The sequence below is a fragment of the Heptranchias perlo genome, chromosome 27 (genome assembly GCF_035084215.1).
Source record: "Heptranchias perlo isolate sHepPer1 chromosome 27, sHepPer1.hap1, whole genome shotgun sequence".
In the NCBI taxonomy this organism is placed as follows: Eukaryota; Metazoa; Chordata; class Chondrichthyes; order Hexanchiformes; family Hexanchidae; genus Heptranchias; species Heptranchias perlo.
In genome coordinates, this window is record NC_090351.1 from 40,935,496 (window position 1) to 40,956,640 (window position 21,145).

Below are 21,145 nucleotides of genomic sequence, written 5' to 3' on the forward strand. Positions count from 1 at the left end.
CCACCAGCAAACAAATGTTATCTGTTTTTAATATAACAGGTCATTTGCTGTCTTTTCTATGTTTCTGCCTCTCTGTTTTTTTTTTGGTGGTTTGTATATTCGGTGGCCTTTTAGGTAACACCTCTCTGTCTGCTCACTGTGATTGCCGTGGCAACGGGCAGTTGGAAAGACTATCTGTAATCACCAGGTATTGTTCTGTGATTTATAAATGCGAAGGGTTCGAGGATTTCATTTCCACAACATTCACCTGAGGAAGGAGGAAGCCTCCGAAAGCTTGTGAATTTCAAATAAATCGTTGGACTATAACTTGGTGTTGTAAAATTGTTTACAATTAACTCTAGAGTATGAAGAAATTATACTCTGGGCGTTAAATTGGGCCGTGCAGCGCCCGTTGTTTCAGTGCTACACGGCCTCTCTGACATCCAAGGTAACGTCTTGGCTGCGCACGCACGTTTCCAGCCTGACGTGTGCCGGATGCCATCTTGGTATAAGGAGTTAACACAGGCACAGATAACGAACGCTGGAATCATATAAAGTAGGGAGAAAATGGCCTCAGTGTGCAACGATGATTTAAAGTGATAAACACCATTTTGGGACTTAACGCTCAACTCAACGCACGGTCTTAACCCCGACCATCTGAACGTGTCGTAGAGTGTCTGGAGGACCCCCCCACCAGCGCTATTTAAAGGGGCCATGCAAGATGTACAGGTTAGTGGCTGGATTATTGCTTCTGGCTGTCGAGACATTTGTACCTGTGTTTGGAGGTCTCCTATACTTGAATACTAGGATGCGGGGACATAGCCTAACATTTAGAGCCAGGACGGGCAGGAGTGAAGTTAGGAAACGCTTCTACACGCAAAGGGTGGGAGAAGTTTGGAACGTACTTCTGCAGATGCAGTTGATGCTAGCTCACTTGTGAATCTGAGATTGATAGATTTCTGTGAACCAAGGGTATTAAGGGATATGGGGCTAAGGCAGGTATATGGAGTTAGGTCACAGGTCCACCATGATCTCATTGAATGGCGGAACAGGCTCGAGGGGCTAAATGCCACTGCCACTAGCTGCCTCCTGATATGCGCCACCTTCTCCTGCAAGAAAGCGGGATGTGTCTCTGGGTGATGTGCCTGTCATGGTTGAATAGCTGCCAGTGTGTGTGGCCTGTGAGTTGTGGGTGGGCGGCTTGAAACAGTGGTAATGTGTAAGGGTGAGAGGAAGCATCTGATGGGAAGAGTTGAGTACTGATGGAAAGAGTTTGTTGGTCTGTGGGTGATGGGGGTGTAGTGTGTGGAGCAGTTGGTAGGAGACACCACTTGACAGTTGACCTCACTCACCTTGACCACTCATGTCAAAGCATTGAACTTCTTCCTGCACTGCATCCATGTTCATGATGCTGTGCGCCTGGCATTGACTTCGTCCCCCGCTGCCTCCCACTGCCTTTTGGATATATGTCTGGAGGGCCTCTTGCCCCCCCACCCCGCCCCCACCACTCCCTGCGGATATAGGATGTCCCTCCTTCTGTCCACTTTTTGCACCAAGGTCTCTAGTGCATCAGCAGAGAACCTTGGTGCACGCACTCTCGTAGACCTGGTACCAACTCAGATCGGCAGATTGGAGAGGCCTGGTGTGCAGATTGTAGGATGTGGGATTTAGTGGTGTGCAACCTTTATTCAATGGTTCAACATAACTCATCAGTGTGTAAACATAGGGATGGGACCTGCATTTGTGTTTTACGTGTGTGATGTCTGATCTCCGTTCAGACTCCGTGCAGACAGTAGACTGTTATTTTCAGCAAATAGCAGGTACCAGCTACCTTTAAGAGATTTCTAAGAAACATCCTCCCTTTAAGAGATTGAGCTCCCCCTGCTGGTAGAACGTGGGAATTGCACTGATTCCATGTGCGAGGCCCGGACTGGAACGCTGATTGCAGATTAGTACTCGGGCCGGCCGAAACTCGCGTCCTGCCTGCGCAGGGGTCATTGGGCACGGGGTAATAGCACATCGCGCTACCCGCGCCCAAAAACGGCCCTTATTCAATTTCTCCCCCTTTGTGTTTAATTTTTAGTCTTGTCACTTAATAATCGTGCCACTGATTCATAGAATGATGCAGCACAGAAGGAGGCCATTCAGCCCATCGTGTCTGTACCAGATTCCCCTTCACTGGTTCTGAGCAAAGCTCCTCCCTACATCCATCTCATCAATTTCAAAACCTGCAGTCTTGCTCTTCCATCTCAAACACTTTCCTTTGCCTATGAGAAGAGTTTAGTCTTCACGATTCAGTGATCTCGAACCTGGAGCCATTGTTGCTGCCATTTCCTGATTCCTTCCCATTCCCAGCGCACTCCATCAGAACAGCTGAACAGAAAATGATCTGACTGACATTCGGAGGACCATCATTCTACAAGGGAAGCTCTCGGACTTTTCCACTGTTTGCCCTCCTGTCTGGCGGATACGGATTCTCCACAGGGGCTCATCACCCTCTACTATCTGGCCCAAGTGACCATTTTTCATGTGTGAACCAAGGCAACGTCAGAATGGTATTCAACTTTGGGAGGAGATCACTGCCTGCTCCAATCCTATCTTCACTCAAAATTCACACGTACCTACTTCCCAGCTGGGTAGAGATCAGTGATGGGGACTTGGACTGATTTATCCTTTCTGCTGCCCAGTTGTAGCACCCAAACTGGCTGAGATCAACTAACTCAGCACAGACAGAGGACTCCACCTGCCGCCTTCCGGCTCTGTATGGTTCAGTACCACATCAGATGGTGCATTCCCCTATTTAGTCACTGAGGGAACTGTTGCTGTGCAGTCTAACACAAAGTACCCAGCAATCTGGCAGTAATAGCACTTGCTATAATTTTTCACAATTGTGTTTTTTTGTATCTGATGGAGAGAAGGTGGGATTGAGGGATATGGGGAGAAGGTGGGTAGGTGGGGTTGAGGGATATGGGGAGAAGGTGGGTAGGTGGGGTTGAGGCATATGGGGAGAAGGTGGGTAGGTGGGGTTGAGGGATATGGGGAGAAGGTGGGTAGGTGGGGTTGAGAGATATGGTGAGAAGGTGGGTAGGTGGGATTGAGGGATATGGTGAGAAGGTGGGTAGGTGGGGTTGAGGGATACGGTGAGAAGGTGGGTGGGTGGGATTGAGGGATATGGGGAGGTGGGTGGGGTTGAGGGATATGGTGAGAAGGTGGGTAGGTGGGGTTGAGGGATATGGTAAGAAGGTGGGTAGGTGGGATTGAGGGATATGGTGAGAAGGTGGGTAGGTGGGGTTGAGGGATATGGTGAGAAGGTGGGTAGGTGGGGTTGAGGGATATGGTGAGAAGGTGGGTAGGTGGGATTGAGGGATATGGTGAGAAGGTGGGTGGGTGGGATTGAGGGATATGGTGAGAAGGTGGGTAGGTGCGGTTGAGGGATATGGTGAGAAGGTGAGTAGGTGGGGTTGAGGGATATGGTGAGAAGGTGAGTAGGTGGGATTGAGGGATATGGTGAGAAGGTGGGTAGGTGGGGTTAAGGGACATGGTGAGAAGGTGAGTAGGGGGATTGAGGGATATGGTGAGAAGGTGGGTGGGTGGGATTGAGGGATATGGTGAGAAGGTGGGTAGGTGGGATTGAGGGATATGGTGAGAAGGTGGGTAGGTGGGATTGAGGGATATGGTGAGAAGGTGGGTAGGTGGGATTGAGGGATATGCTGAGAAGGTGGGTAGGTGGGATTGAGGGATATGGTGAGAAGGTGGGTAGGTGGGATTGAGGGATATGCTGAGAAGGTGGGTAGGTGGGATTGAGGGATATGGTGAGAAGGTGGGTAGGTGGGATTGAGGGATATGGTGAGAAGGTGGGTAGGTGGGATTGAGGGATATGCTGAGAAGGTGGGGTTGAGGGATATGGGGAGAAGGTGGGTAGGTGGGATTGAGGGATATGGTGAGAAGGTGGGTAGGTGGGATTGAGGGATATGGTTAGAAGGTGGGTAGGTGGGATTGAGGGATATGCTGAGAAGGTGGGTTGGTGGGGTTGAGGGATATGGTGAGAAGATGAGTAGGTGGGATTGAGGGATATGGTGAGAAGGTGGGTAGGTGGGGTTGAGGGATATGGTGAGAAGGTGGGTGGGTGGGGTTAAGGGACATGGTGAGAAGGTGGGTGGGTGGGATTGAGGGATACGGTGAGAAGGTGAGTAGGTGAGGTTGAGGGATTTGGTGAGAAGGTGGACAGGTGGGGTTGAGGGATATGGTGAGAAGGTGGGTAGGTGGGATTGAACTGGACATAAGTGTTGGGTCTGATGGCCTTTTCCTGTTCTTAAAAATGATTAATGCTGTTTTCGATGCCTGTCATCCTGCTGGAATCAGTTCTGTTGTTTTTCTGTCATGATTTGATATGTATGCTGCCCCTTTAACACCACAGCGGTGAATAATCACAATCCAGGGTAAGGATCCATTTTGCTGATGTGAAGCTTAATATTCGACATTGCCAACTCTGCTTGTAAGTTGCAACAAGTCTCTCAGAAGTTTCATTCTTCCCATCTGTCCCACCAGTTATTGTGTTTTTATAAGATATGTTTAACTGGCAAGACTTCACTCTGTCCCTGCAGGTTTCAGTTAAAATAGTTGTGAAAGTTGTGGCATTTGTCTTCAGCAATAGGAGCCAGACTGTAGCAGTGACTCTGAGCAGCCGCCTGGGGCCCAAGGATTCTTTTGGGAGTAAAACACCTTCTTTTAGTTTCTTCTCTGCCAATTCACCCTTGGAGTTCCACGTACAACTCTCGGCCAAGAGGCAAGAACAGAACTTGCTCCTAAGCCCCATGCCAATGCCACTCTGAAACCAGTTATGAGGAGTGTGTGACCTGCTCATTCATTCCCTCCCTCCCTCCCTCAGCCTACGTTTGGCACAGTGATGCGCCTGAGTTGGGGATCTTATTCCGTGTATCGGGCTCTGCTGCTCCAACGCGCTGTCACTGCCACACCATTATTTTTTTTAAAATGCCCAGCATCATTAAGAAGCGTAGAGAGAAACTCAGGGGTAATGTTACTTGTCCACAGTCCCAGATTGTCCAGTGTGATACTGACCAAAGGGGGTCCACGACTGACCCGCGCTGTGGCAATAGTTGGTGTCTTAAATTGGCCTCAGCGATCCTGAGCTAAGAGGGGCAAGAATTAGCCAGGACATGTGCGGAGATTGGGTGGGGACAAGGATCTGGCAGCTGTGATGCCCGCCCCATGGTCCAATACTGTGCCGATGCGAACTGTCTAATCTTGTCCATGAAGAGTGATTACTTGAACAAGGTACCAGAGGGCTTGTGGAATTGTAACCCAGTGGCAGTCAGCGCCTTCAGGGGGAGAGAGGACACAAATAGGTGGGGGGAGGGTTGTTGGCGGAGGAATCATCATCATTGGGTCCTGGTCCACATAAACTTTTAATATCTGTATTGGAGTATTTGCGTTAGACAAGGGAGCAGAATTTTTAATTTCTATCTCATCTATTAATGCTATAACCCTTCAGCAAACACTCTATCTTGTCTCAGTATGACAAGCAGTTGGACTCACATGTGATGGCATCTACTGCTGTACTGTGACCTCCTGCCTTGTTCTCTACCTCCTGTTGAGATGCCTGCTCCTCGATTGCTGCAGTGTCCTCCCTCGACAACAAGTGATCCGTGCCTTCATTTTCATCACCTGAAACAAGGATAAATCTATTGTTACAGCCAACATCATTAAAAACAGATTATCTGGTCATTATCACGTTGCAGTTTAATGGGATCTTGCTGTGCGCAAATTGGATGCTGCGTTTCCTACATTACAACAGTGACTACGCTTCATTAATACTTTATTGGCTGTAAAGTGCTTTGGGACGTCCTGAGGTCGTGAAAGGCGCTATATAAAAGCAAGTTCTTTCTTTCAATTTTGTGTAAGTCACCTTGTGGACGAGGTGAGAGGTGAAAGGTTGTTTGAAATGGCCTATGGTTGAGTGAATCCATTTGGTACCGGAGCCCACATTAAAGTCCAGCTGGGCCTCTAAGGAACAAGAAAGATGTTTAACAACAAAGTCTATTCAGTCCTTCTGATCCAAAATATCAAAATATTGGACTTTCTGTGTAATCTTTAAGATTAAGTAAAATTTATCACCAATCCCTATTTATTTCCACTTTCACAGAAGACAACTGCTGAGCAAGAACCAAAATGTTAATTTGTAGAAAATAACAATATTCTAAAAAAATTCCATTTGTTCCATGCAACTCTTTGGGGATAAGCATTAAGTGAACACACGTATAACCATGACTCTCAGAAACCATCAGCTCATTTAAAATCTTTCTGCTCAAGTTTGCGTGCAATTAACAGTAGGAGGAAGTTAGCAGTTTTGAAGTACAACTGATTGCTGTGCAATCGATTGCATTGCCGAAACTGGCCTTTCATCGAGTTACATCGAGTCGACAGCACAGGGACAGGCCATTCGGCCCAACGGGTCCATGCTCCACCCGAGTCTCCTCCCTCTCTATCTCCCTAACTATCAGCATATCCTTCTATTCCTTTCTCCCTTGTGTGTTTATCTAGCTTCCCCTTAAATATATCTGCGCTATTCGCCTCAACTGCTCCTTGTAGTAGTGAATTCCACATTCTCACCACTCTCTGCGTGAAGAAGTTTCTCCTGAATTCCCTATTGGATTTATTAGTGACTATCTTATATTGATGACCTCGAGTTTTAGACTCCCCCACAAGTGGAAACATTTTCTCTACATCTACCCTATCAAACCTTTTTATTTTCTTAAAGACCTCTATCAGGTCACCCCTCAGCCGTCTCTTTTCTAGAGAAAAAAGCCCCAGCCTGTTCAGCCTTTCCTGATAAGTATATCCTCCCAGTTCTTGTATTATCCTTATGAATCTCTTTTGCATCTGCTCCTGTGCCTCTATATCCTTTTTATAATATGGAGACCAGAACTGTTCACAGTACTCTAAGTGTGGTCTAATCAGGGTTCTATACAAATTTAACATAACTTCTCTGCTTTTCAATTCTATCCCTCTTGAAATGAACCCCAGTGCTTGGTTTGCCTTTTTTATGGCCTTATTAATCTGCGTCGCTACTTTTAGTGATTTGTGTATCTGTACCCCCAGATCCCTCTGCTCCTCCACCCCATTCAGACTCTTATTATCCAAGCAGTATGTGGCCTCCTTATTCGTCCTACCTAAATGCACCACCTCACACTTATCTATATTGAAATTCATTTGCCAATTACATGCCCATTCTGTAAGTTTATTAATGTCTTCTTGTATTTTGTCGCATTCCTCCTTTGTATTAACTCCACTCCCCAATTTGGTTCGTCCGCAAATTTTGAAATTGTATTTCCGATTCCCGAATCCAAATCGTTGATGTAAATTGTGAACAACAGTGGTCCCAGCACTGATCCCTGTGGAATATCACTTCCCACCTTTTCCCAGTCTGGAGTAGCTACCCTTAACCCCTGCACTCTGTTTTCTGTTTTGCTCGCCTTTCTGTTACCTGTACCCTGACTCCACGGCCTCTGACTTTAGTCTACAATGCGATGCCTTATCGAAGGCCTTTTGAAAATCTTCCCCAGTGGCCCTTAGCAATGCTGGTTGCCAGGGAACACATGAGCATCTCTTGCGTCCAGCGTTGTTGGAGGATATGTGGTAAGACATACTTTCCTCATTTGCGTGGGGTTATGATATACCCGTCCAACCGCCTGTGGGCAGTATGTTCTGTGCTCAGCTCCACCATGGCTGAAATTTCTGACAGGTGAGAAAAATGGGGCCAGAAGTCAGCCCAACCAGATCCTGCCCCAAATCCCACCTTCCCCTGCCCACAAATCCACCCACTTATGGTCACAGGACCAGAGAATTTTAGGGCCTCACTGTTGAGGCTCAAAAGTAAAGAGAAGATTGAACAATGTATTGGTAGATGGCAACGGCCACAGACTGTACTGGAAGACAACCTGAGACTTTCACTGCAGGTCAGGAGACAACTTGGACTTGGGAGAGAATTGAGTGAATCAGATCTGCAGGGAGACGTTTGAGTCCAGAACAAGGGGGAATAATTATAAGATTGCCACTAACCAATCCAATAAAGGATTTTGGAAGAATTTCTTTACACAGAGAATGGAGAGAATGTTGAACTCACTGCCACATTAGTGTATTAATGTCCTCTGTTTAAACCACTCAAAGGGGAGGCTTGATGCACACATGAGGGAGAAGGGAATAGAGGGGTACAGGGGACAGGGTGGGAATGGAGGGATATGGGGGAGGGGGGACGCAGGGTGGGAATAGAGGGATACGGGGGGCAGGGTGGGAATAGGTCATCAGAGTGTAGCGTATAAACACTGACATAGAGCAGTTGGGCCAAGTGGCCTGTTTCTGTGCTGTACATTCTGTGTAATTTTATGTGACTAAACATCTCACCTCAGCTTTCTGCAGACTGTGTGTATTTCTGTTGCAGGAAGGTTTGAGAAGCTGCAATATCACAAACAGCTTGATGTTTGTGCTCTTGTTATTTATCTATTTTCTGTTCCAACACTCAGAGGGCTGATATTTATGGATTTACGACAAAAGCACAAATAAACCATGGTAAATGGGAAGGTTGTGTGTGAGCAATGAGTCACTTAACCTCAAGCGTGAGTCTGAACATGAAGCTGACTCAGTCCAGTCTCCAGGTATAAATGCACATGCTGCTGTTAGTTATTAACCCATAGGTTGGAGAATTACACAGCACAGTAAACAGATTCAGAGACTAACCTGAGCTATTTTACCAAAAGGACATAAACACAACTAAAACTCTAAATGTCTGAGGAGATAAGAAAGGATAAAATTGGAAAAGGCAGTTTGACCCATTGAGCTGTCTCCTCCGATGAGCCATGTACAAGCTTTGATTCACTGGCTCTCTGATTTACGTAATTCCCCAAGGGAAGTGACTAACTGCTGGGAACAGTTCCAAGAGCAGAAAAGTCTTCAGAATGGTAAAAGGTGAAAATAAAGTTGGGAGCAAGAATGGAAGGTTGAGGAACTCTATCAACCAAAGGATATTGACTCACGGAATACGTTATCAGGGAAATGCATTGAGGTGGACAGTATGAATACAGTGTTTCTGGAGAGAGAGGGGGATATGGTGAGAAGGTGGGTAGGTGGGATTGAAGAACATAGTGAGAAGATGGGTAGGTGGGGTTGAGGGATGTGTTGAGAAGATGGGCAGATGGGATTGAGGGATATGGTGAGATGATGGGTAGGTGGGGTTGAGGGATATGGTGAAAAGGTGGGTAGGTGGGGTTGAGGGATGTATTGAGAATGTGGGTAGGTGGCCAGTTCTCTTCACTCATGAACCAGTTGGGTTTTTATTGCAATCTGCAGCTTTCAGTCACTATTCCTCGTACTAGCCCACAAACTACCAGATTCACTAAATTCAATTTCACAACAGCGGGACTTGAACTCATGACCTCTAGGTTGCTAATCCAGCAATGTAGTCACTAGGCCCTTGGTAGACTTGTTGCTCCACGTTGATACAGATCGGCCATGATCTCACTGAATGGGGGACAGGCGCGAGGGGCTGAATGGCCAACTCCTGTTCCTATGTTTCTAAGTGGGCCTTGATTCGTGGCCCACTTGGATTTGGGATCTTCAACTGAGCTGGGATTCAGTGGTGTTCCTGCTCCTTCTCTTGCTCTCCTACAAATGAAAGCTAAGCAGTGCTGTTGGGAGGCAGTTATACCAGTTTCCAAACGGCAAATGTAAGGGGCCTGGTAAAGCAATTAAAAACTATTCAAACCAAAAGTTTATTTGTTCTTTCTCTCTCTGCCTGGCTTTGAACTGATGACAATCCAAACTGGCAGGATTGAAATTATTGCTGAAACTCTGCACTTGCAGCTGGTGGAATCACCATTCAGAGGGGTTTGGTGTGTGTCCACGGTACGGTGTAGGAGGATGGTGACAATGCATTCGCACATATTATGGTGAGTTGTCCTGCTCCTGAGGTGCTCCTGGTCACCCGCTATCCATCAAAAGACAGATCAAAGCCACACTGGTCAGTAGTCTAACAATCAGCTACTGACCATCCATCTTGGGAGTGGAGGAAAGAGGGATCTTTTTGGCATCAAGATGGTTCCGAAATGATACACCTGGTGATAGAAGATGGGAATTGATGTTGCTCTTTGTGGAAAACTTGCTAATCCAACATTTGAACCGGGCTTAATCCTCCACTGTTGATTGACCTGGGAAATGGACAGAAAGACCCCCTCACTGGGGTTAGGTTCCATCCCCTCTGGCTTCAGATGCCCTTGCAAAACAATGCTCTAACCAGTGGGCCAGTCCTCACTGGACAACCAGCAAGAAGCTTACCAGCGCTCTCTGCTGGTAATCTACAACAACAACAACTTGCATTTATATAGTGCCTTTAACGTAATAAAACACCCCAAGGCGCTTCATAGGAGTGTTATCAGACAAAATTTGACACCGAGTCATGTAAGAAGATATCATGACAGGTGATCAAAAGCTTGGTCAAAGAGTTAGGTTTTAAGGAGGGTCTTAAAGGAGGAGAGAGAGAGGTAGAGAGGCGGAGAGGTTTAGGGAGGGAATTCCCGAGCTTAGGGCCTAGGCAGCTGAAGGCACGGCCGCCAATGGTGCAGCGATTAAAATCGGGAATGCGCAAGAGGCCAGAATTGGAGAAGCGCAGAGATCTCTGAGGGTTGTAGGGCTGGAGGAGGATACAGAGATAGGGAGGGGCGAGGGCCATGGGGGGATTTGAAAACATGGATGAGAATTTTAAAATCGAGGTGTTGCTGGACTGGGAGCCAACGTAGGTCAGCGAGCATGGCAATCTAGTGGTTTTAGTTGGTTAAACTCTTGCTTTATTCTTGTTCACATGGCAGTTTTTGGACTTTGGCTCTTGTCAGTCTGTTCCAGAGCTCCTTCGTCTTAGGTAAATAGGATCTGACCCTGTCAGAGTGCGTGCACTCCATGTTGGACCAGCAGAAGCTCTCCCTGTGCTGGTTTCTCCGTAGTTTGGTTTGGAGACTCTTTAACATGGCAATGGGTTTCTAACAGTGTCAGACCCCGTTAGGCCAAAAGAAAGCATCAAACTGAGTGAGTGTCTGAGAGCTTTAGATGTATGAAGTGCCTCTGAACTGGAGTTCCTGGGAGAATAGAAATGAAGGCCTGGGTCCTCCACTTTACTGAAAAAAGAAAACAAATTAACAAAGGAGGTATTTAAAGATTTAGAGCGGCCATATGGAGCCAATATAAATTTAAAGAACGTCATTCCAATCAACATGTTTTTTGAATTATGTTAATTGAGAGGATGAAATTAAATCATGAAATGTACACAAACATGAAGGGTAAACTATTCGAACCTCTGGAACAAGCTGTTACTCACAATCCTGGACAGGACACAAGGAAAGGCTTGTAGTATGTGTTTGCTCCCTCACCTCCAACCTCTCTGCTCCCATATTAATCCTTCTTGTCTCTGATTTTTTTCAATACATAGGAACAGGAGTAGGACCATTCAGCCCCTCGTGCCTGCTCCGCCATTTGATAAGATCATGGCTGATCTGTGATCTAACTCCATATACCCACCTTTGGTCCATATCCCTTAATACCTTTGGTTGCCAAAAAGCTATCTATCTCAGATTTAAATTTAGCAATTGAGCTAGTATCAATTGCCGTTTGCGGAAGAGAGTTCCAAACTTCTACCACCCTTTGTGTGTAGAAATGTTTTCTAATCTCGCTCCTGAAAGGTCTGGCTCTAATTTTTAGACTGTGCCCCCTACTCCGAGAATCCCCAACCAGCGGAAATAGTTTCTCTCTATCCACCCTATCTGTTCCCCTTAATATCTTATAAACTTCGATCAGATCACCCCTTAACCTTCGAAACTCTAGAGAATACAACCCCAATAGAAAACTCCATCAAAATGGTTTAAAGAGCCTTTTTTTCACGATAAAATTTATTTTTTTAATGCTCATCAAGGTGAAGGATGTTTCTGTTTCAGGCACCATCAAATGGGTCAGGTACAGAGTAAAGCTCCCTCTACACTGTCCCATCAAACACTCCCAGGGCAGGTACAGCACGGGTTAGATACAGAGTAAAGCTCCCTCTACAAATTTTTTCATGCAGCGAGTTGTTATAATCTGGAATGCACTGCCTGGAAGGGTGGAAGCAGCAGATTCACAATCCCACCTTCTCCAGTCTCGCCACATAACTGAAGTCCCTCATCCCTGGTACCATTCTAGAAAATCTTTCCTGCACCCTCTCTAAATTGTGGGCAAAGTGTAGATGACTAAAAATTTTTAGAGCAATCTCCCATGCTGCTTTATCCATGAAAACCCTGCACAGGAAGTGTTTCTTACACAGTGGGCTGGCTAACAAGAAGCAAGCCACACTGAATCCTCTAAAGCAGCAATCCTCAGCACCCGAAAGAACATTGGAAAGGTGAGGCCATCTGATCATTCATCAAGTTGTTGCAGGTACAGGCGTAACTTGCTGAGCAATGTCACTTCAATTGGTGAAAAGTCACAAACGCTACTGTAAGGACTCGGGCAGAGAAAGCACGCACTTGAAGCGACTGATCCCAGAATTGCCTGCTGCACCTTGCATAGCTGGCCACCACAGTCCACAATGCTGCTGACTCATGTAAAGGACCATGGCCATGCGTAACCCAACAGACTATCAATGAAATCCTGCAGCATGCCACTTACTTCTTTCTACTTATTTCTACTTGTGGGGGGAGTCCAAAACTAACGGTCATCGATATAAGATAGTCAAATCCAATAATGAATTCAGGAGAAATGTATTTACCCAGAGAATGGTTAGAATGTGGAACTCGCTACCACAAGGAGTAGATGAGGTGAATAGCATGGATGTATTTAAAGGGAAGCTAAATAAACACACGAAGGAGAAAGGAATAGAAGGATATGCTGATAGGGTGAGATGAAGTAGGGAGGGAGGAGGCTCGTGAGGAGAATAAACACCGGCATAGACCCGTTGGGCCGAATGACCTGTTCCTGTTCTGTAACTTCGATGTAATTCTTCCACAAGGAAATCACTTAGCAGGAATGGTTAGTTAGTTGTCACACAGCTGAAACAATGCACAAAAATTCGCACCAGACAATGACCATCTCCAACAAAAGAGAGTCTAACCACCTCCTCTTGACATTCAACGGCATTACCATTGCTGAATCCCCCACCATCAACATCCCGGGGGTCACCATTGACCAGAAACTTAACTGGACCAGCCACATAAATGCTGTGGCTACAAGAGCAGGTCAGAGGCTGGGTATTCTGCGGTGAGTGACTCACCTCCTGACTCCCCAAAGCCTTTCCACCATCTACAAGGCACAAGTCAGGAGTGTGATGGAATACTCTCCACTTGCCTGGATGAGTGCAGCTCCAACAACACTCAGGAAGCTCGACACCATCCAGAACAAAGCAGCCCGCTTGATTGGCACTCCATCCACCACCCTAAACATTCACTCCCTTCACCACCGTCGCACCGTGGCTGCAGTGTGTACCATCCATAGGATGCACTGCAGCAACTCGCCAAGACTTCTTCGACAGCACCTCCCAAACCCGCGACCTCTACCACCCAGAAGGACAAGGGCAGCAGGTACATGGGAACAACACCACCTGCACGTTCCCCTCCAAGTCACACACCATCCCGACTTGGAAATATATCGCTGTTCCTTCATCGTCGCTGGGTCAAAATCCTGGAACTCCCTTCCTAACAGCACTGTGGGAGAACCTTCACCACACGGATTGCAGCGGTTCAAGAAGGCGGCTCACCACCACCTTCTCAAGGGCAATTAGGGATGGGCAATAAATGCCGGCCTCGCCAGCGACATCCACATCCCATGAACAAATAAAAAAAATGCCGAGGAGCAGCACCTAGCCAGCTCAGACCACCAACATTCGCACTACAGAGTCAAGGAAATAAATGCCCTGCACTCAACTTGAGCATTGCATTGAGTATTTATTTGCCACAGGTTACAATATAACAGGAGCCCAGCTGAAGGTGGAAATGGATGGGTTTCAAGAGCCACCTATGACAGTTCAGGTTAAGGTGATTTGGGCACTTACCCGTATGGTAGCAGTGGCACTCCTTAGAAAGCATCTGGAGCAAGTGTAAGGAAGACCGATGCCCTTGGTACTATTACTGGTGCCAATTCCTTATTTCATTCCCTCCCTTTTGACCTTTACAGCTCGGGAGTCGGGAAACTTTCATCGCACCTTTTCAGGCTTGATTCATGATTAGATCCCAGAGGTAAGAAACCAACATCGAATGGCCCAATCCCATTACTCTCTCCTTCTTAGGGTAGTAAGACTGACCCCAAAATAACTATACACACATTTTAACTCAGAGACTGAGGCAGTCTCCGCTAAGGTGTGAAATTCTTATTAATTATTGTCAGCCACTGTGTAACGTTGATTTGATGTTTAATGTGACTGAGGTTTGAAAAGATAAATCGCGACAAAGATTTTAGATCTCATTTTTAAATGAATGGTGTGCTGCTTTAAATTTTTTTTTGTTTTATAAAGTGAGTTTTAAGAAAAGAGTTTGCTCAGCCTTAGATTTTCAAACCTTGGCCGTTCATCCAACCCTCATCAATGTTCCGCATGGACGCAGACAATTAATAAAAACGGCACACTTTAACAGAGAGATTCAACGTCAAGAAATTCTTTATAATTAAGAGATCCAGTCAAAGCTTTGTGACCGGAGGCACCTTTCCCCTTGATTTATGAGTCCCATTCCATTGCTCCTCATGGTGATTAGCACTTCTGAGTTACGGAAACATCTAGTCTGCAGGCGTTCCCATTCACACCTGCAACTTGTCTCTCCCTCTCTCTTTCTCTTTCTCTCCTTTTGTTGTCTTTCTATATTTTCTATACTGTGGTCAATGCTCTTCTAAACCTTCTTGTTCTGCCTAAGTTCCACATTCCCCCCCAACCCCTGCACCTTTCGCTGTGCTGAAATCGGGGGGTGGGGGGGGTCGATTGCACATTCCCGCACTGAGAGTGGGGAGTGGCACATGTGGGGAGCATTTGGTGCAGAGATCTCAGGTACACGGCACTCGATTAGTGGAAAGGAAGCCACAGGATGCTAACTCGTGATTTCTTGCCCTGTGCTCCCTGTGAACGGCCTCCCCACTGGGAGCAACAACCAGCCCTGAAGACTCATCTCAACCATCTCCTACTCAAACTCTTGTTTTCCCAGGACTTCAAAATTGTCGAGTTCCTCACCTCCCCCCGTCTTGCCCTCCTCCTACAATCTACAGGCGTGTTGTCACAACGGTCAAATTGACTCTATTTTGTTTCCCTGCTGTACCCGTTACAGCCTTGACGGTGTCCTGCACTAAGGCCAAACCCTTCACCCTTTTCAATTAAAAAAGGGATATGAATTGCAGGAGAAGCCTTTCAGCCAAATGGTAACTGGTTACGTGGAACGAGTTACTGGGGTCGTTCAGGTAAAGAGCGTAACTGGGTTCTAGACACAACGACGTGTGTTTCTGGGGGAAAAAAAAATAGGAAGAAATCCCCGATTTTCATCGCTCCACCATTGGCGGCCGTGCCTTCAGCTGCCTAGGCCCTAAGCTCTGGAATTTTTTTCCTTGAACATCTCTGCCTCTCTCTCCTCCTTTGAGATGCTCCTTAAAACCTACCTCGTAGAACAAGCTTTTGGTCACCTGTCCTAATATCTCAAGTGGCTCGGTGTCAAATTTTGTCTGATTACACCCCTGTGAAGCACCCTGGGACGTTTTACTGTGTTAAAGGCGCTATATAAATGCAAGTTGTTGTTGTTGATTGAGCAGTTTAGCAAGAGGGCAGATGGTGGGGTTAAGTTTAACCAAAATCCATTGAGTTTGTTTGGCCTTTTCCTGCTCTTCAATTTTGTTGGGGGTAATTTTAACTTTGGCCGATGAAACCAATGGAAAGAAAATTGGGGCCAGTGTATAACGGGCGGTCGATCCGTTCTCACCCGTTTCACAACATTGACCAAAGTTAAAATTACCCTCCGTTGTGTTCCTATTTCTCTCGGATCAATGACAGGAGTTTCATTTCATGCATTTTTCTGCAACATTTTTCTGCTCACCGAGGGTGAGATGTCAGTGGTGTCAGTAATTAAACTATTTTTCTGCTTCTGCTGTCTAGACCAGCCTCAGGCCCTGTCAGGTCAGGTACGGTACAAGCATGGCCCAGTAACGTGACTCCAGGACCAGCCTCTGAAGAGCTCCCCTCACTGTAGCAGTGGGACTCTTCCATCTCCTACAGTCGCTCTGAGCAAAATTGCTGAGTTGATGCCAATTCCTGCAAATTACAGGTAATTTTGCACTGTGGACCTGCATGTAAAAAGACCCAGGCTCAGGGCTGCCCCAAACTCAATTGAGACAGTGAATTTCTGGATGTCGGCCAAAGCAAGGCTTTTAATCCACCATTCAGCCATGGCTTAGTGGGTTGCATTCTTGCCTCTGAGTCAGAAAGTTGTGGGTTTAAGTCCCACTCCAGAGACTTGAGCACAAAATCTGGGCAGACACTCCAGTGTAGTACTGGGGGAGTGCTGCACTGTCGGAGGGTCAGTACTGAGGGAGTGCTGCACTGTCGGAGATGCCGTCCTTTGGATGAGACGTTAAACTGAGGTCCCATCTGCCCTCTCAGGTGGACGTAAAAGATCCCAAGGCAGTATTTCAAAAACGAGCAGGGGAGTTCTCCCTGGTGTCCTGGCCAATATTTATCGCTCAACCAATGTCACTAAAAAACAAATTATCTGGTTGTTATCTCTGCTGTTTGTGGGATCTTGCTGTGCGCAAATTGGCTGCTGCTTTTCCTACATTACAACAGTGATTACACTTCAAAAGTACTTCTTTGGCTGTAAAGCTCTTTGGGCCATCCAGAGGTTGTGAAAGGCGCTATAAAAATGCAAGTCCTTTCATTATTGATCCTAATCCATACCCCAGAGATAATTCTAACTAATCTGTCCTCCAAACTACATAGCCAAGGTTAAAAAAAATACTACTTGTTTTTAAGTATCACTAATCATAATTTGCTTAAATGATAAATATTTTTAATACATTTTTAATTACTCCATTCAACACATGAATAGGTTTTGATAGAGTAAATAAGGAGAAACCATTTCTACTGGCAGGAGGGTCGGTAACCAGAGGACACAGATTTAAGATAATTGGAAAAAGGACCAGAGGGGAGATGAGGAGAAATGTTTTTACGCAGCGAGTTGTGATGATCTGGAATGCGCTGCCTGAAAGGGCGGTGGAAGCAGATTCAATAATAACTTTCAACAGGGAATTGGTTATGTACCTGAAAAGGAAAAAATTGCAGGGCTATGGAGAAAGAGCAGGGGTGTGGGACTAATTGGATCGCTCTTTCAAAGAGCCAGCATGGGCATGGTGGGCTGATTGGCCTCCATCTGTGCCATATGATTCTATAACAGAGATTAGGATAAAGGAGGCCCTTCAGCCCATTTGATTTTATCCTTCCTGAATACAACCTTGCCATTTAGTCCAGCTGTTTTTTATCCATATCCCTGGGCTCCACCTCTTTCCTGGCAACACATTGCAGCTGTTGATTACTCTGTAAAGAAATACTTCTCTTGCTAGTTGCTGAATGACATTTTCCATAAGTGGACTGAGTCTCTTATAAATGTAAATCTGTGCCTCTATTCAGTACCAGGTATGGGTTTCAAAGGGCTGGCATAGGAACGATGGGCCGAATGGCACCCACCTGCAATGTACCTACTATGATACTATGAATGGGTTAGTGTGCTGAGGGGCAACAATTCATGGTAAACTACTGGAGAATACCTCCTTCTCTGGTCACATCTGCAGGCAGAACTAACACATTGTTAGCCCAAAACATGCAGGCTAAATTACCTGGTCAGGTTTATTTACAGGTAATTTAATATACAGAAGCAAAAAATACAGTGATATACTAAAAGAGTGCAATATGGATTAGTCTGTATGTTCAAAAAGATGAAATCCTTGCAGTTCTTTTAGTATCTTCTTAGGAACCATCTCTGAGGGTGATCACGCGAGGAGAACACTCCTGGCATTCCTATTCACATTTGGCATGAAGGCCAGGCAATACAGAAGACTAAAGATCTTGAGAACATCTGGAGATCAAATAATTTTTATCTCATTGATATAGTTCATGATAGGGGAGAGTGTACACGGGCTGTGGGAGGAGATTAAATGGGTGGGATAGAGTCCATGATAGGGGAGAGTGTACATGGGCTGTGGGAGGAGATTAAATGGGTGGGGAGAGTCCATGATAGGGGAGAGTGTACGGGGGCTGTGGGAGGAGTGGGGTTATTGGGTTAAGCCACCTTTTCTTGCTCCATGACTTTTTGATTCTAATCTAAATATATAAAAAGCACATTGGGTAATAAGTCTGTCATTGTCCTATTATTCACTCGAGGCTGGATGGTGTATTTTCTTTTCAATACTTTGGAAATTCAACCTTTTATCCTTAATGAAGCTCAAATCAGAGCAATTTCAATTTTATAAAACTCGTCTGTTCCAAACCTACTTTTAGTTCTGTAAAAGTAGTCACTGAAAAGAATGGAAATGAAAATGCCTTCTGCTCAAATGTATTTTTCCTAAACTTCTTTGTAATTGCAGCTTCAGCTGTGTGTTATGGTGATATTATAGACGGCATTCTCATGAGAAGGGTCCAGAAATTCCACAATATGTCTTTTCTTGTGTCTGACTCAGGGATAATTATGGGTAATTTTACAATCTGAATTTCTAAAAGGAGTAATGCACAATTTTTTTTTGACATTGTTAATTTCAGTGGTTTGCTTGTAGGTTACACCCGTTGCCAATCTTGCTCTTGGGTTGGGAAGAAATCAAGCTTTGTTTTTTTTATTGAGAAAAATCAGTGGACATCTTAAGGCCCACAAGGGCAGGACAAGGGAACAAAACAAATCACGAAGTAGTGGTTAACGGACACTGAGTTTGGGTTTTGAAAGGCTGTAGATCACAGGGAAGATTAAGGCTGTCAAAGAGCTCTACAGATTTGAGGTCCAGAGAAATAACTCGTTAGAGAGATTAAGATACATTATGATGAGTTTTGATGTCAACACAGTGAAAATGGAGGGAGGAGGAAGAGTGTGTAGAATTGGAGCTAAGGAAGGACGAGAGAGGAAAGCGTAGAGAAGACTGACCCTAGTATTAATTCATTAAATGGAGAGAAAGACTAGAAGGGTTGCAATGGAAAAACAGAGGCTGGAGACTAAAGGTGAAAGAAACATTCCAGGTTTGTTTGGTGCCCTATCAAAGAATGGTAGAAGAGTATGAGGAGACACTGGCCCCGAAATAGCTCAAGGCCTGAGGCATAATGGGGGGCAAACTAGGCTGAAAGGGGCCCGATGTGGGTGGAAAATCAGGCAGGACCCACAAACGCCAGGTCTCTGCTCAGAACAGGTTCTCATTGAGGCCAGGGGCAGCTTCCCCCTGCCAGAATTCCAAGGCTCCCACCCAACAATCTGGATTCCAGGAATGACCCATAGTCCAGGTCATTCAACGGGCGGAAGTGGGTTCCGGGAGGTTCTCTGGGTTGAGGTCCTGGCCTGGAAGACACCAGAATCGCTGGCCACCAATTTTTGAAGATTGGCCCTCTGATAAAGAGGGCTGACCCGCTAGGGACGTTTCAGTTTTGAAGGCAGCCCACACCAGCCACATCCCCAATGGGCCATCTGACACCCCATCTTCCTCTTCCCCCCCATACCCCATACTGACCCAGTAACCCATCCAAAATATGGTAAACAGATGACCCTGCCCTGAACCCAGAAGTTTTGGCGGGATCAGGAGTGGAGGTCAGTGGCCGCCCAGCATTCCCATTTTGTCGGGGTTACTGGGGGTTATTTTGACTTTGTGCAATGGTGTAGAACAGGTGACAGTGAATCAATGGAAATTGACTTCAATGGAAATAAAAACGGAGAGAGATGTAAAACGGGCTGCTGATTCGCTCTCGCCCGTTTTACACTCGTAGTGTGTTTATCACTGAGAAAAGGAATTAATCTCTGTGATCAACTGCAGTTCAATACCTGCTCTATCAAACCTTTTACCCAACTCTTGGATCCTTATTAGAAATTTAGCGACTGTTTAGCCCGTTGGAATCTAATCCAGACTACTGGGATTAAAACCAGCTGGCTGTTAGGTTCTAGCAGTTTTATGGGCCATCTCAGTCCAGTTTCTAGTGAATCTGCAGCACAACACTGGCAGTCCACCTCAGAGGGGTCTTTCTGCATATACATTGGTTTACTCTGTATCTAACCCGTGCTGTACCTGTCCTTGGAGTGTTTGATGGGACAGTGTAGAGGGAGCTTTACTCTGTATCTAACCCGTGCTGTACCTGCCCTGGGAGTGTTTGATGGGACAGTGTAGAGGGAGCTTTACTCTTTATCTAACCCGTGCTGTACCTAATCTAAGACTGATGTTAAAGGAAGAAAAAGTTCTATTTCTGTATTGCCATCTCTCATCTAGATGAGCACAAAACTCACCAAAAAAACCCACAAAATACTGTTTGCAATCTAGTCTCATTCCCCCAAAACAGGAAATATCTGAGCCAGATTGGTTCTTGGCAGCAAGAGTGTCAACAAGTGCCTTGTGGAACCACAGTGTCACCTGATTCTGTCAAACCCCTCGAGCCAAACACCAGTGCAATGCAGGTATTGCTATCTGAGTGCTACAGCACTTAGAGAAAATAAAATATTTATTTGCTTTCCTTTCACATTCCTCCAGTGCACAGAGTTGAATACCGAAAGCACGAAGTCGCACAGACCTGGATTTGTTTAGAAACATGCTGCTTGATCCCTGAGAGAAGCTGCTGCAGTTCAGCATCAAAAGCCAAAAAGTTAAACAGGAATCAAATTGCTTTGGCCAATTCTACAATATTAGGAGAAATGTATTTCTCTGCCCTCCTCTCAAAGGCGCTCACTGACTCATACTGGCAACGCTGTTCCATGGGTGCTGTCTTCCTTCATGCGAGAGTCTGAATGGTTCCTGGTGCTAGGCTACTCCATTGCCGAAGGCATCATGGCTGATTCTGCCTTCATTTGGCATCCTGACTTTCTGGCAGGGATCACTGGGTAACAAACGGGAGCAGGAACCCCAGCTGATCGCACCCAGGGTGTGAGGCCAATTGGACCGTCTGAGC

At 45.9% G+C, this 21,145-nt stretch overlaps 1 protein-coding gene across 1 annotated transcript in view; it reads right to left on the reverse strand.

Moving 5' to 3' along the window:
• Positions 1-21,145, reverse strand: part of mdfi (MyoD family inhibitor) — an 83,590-nt gene that overhangs the window by 54,903 nt on the left and 7,542 nt on the right. Inside the window, exon 2 of the mRNA XM_068007752.1 lies at positions 5,536-5,664. Within this exon, the coding sequence (XP_067863853.1) occupies positions 5,536-5,664 (129 nt within the window). The remainder of the gene's footprint in view (positions 1-5,535; positions 5,665-21,145) is intronic.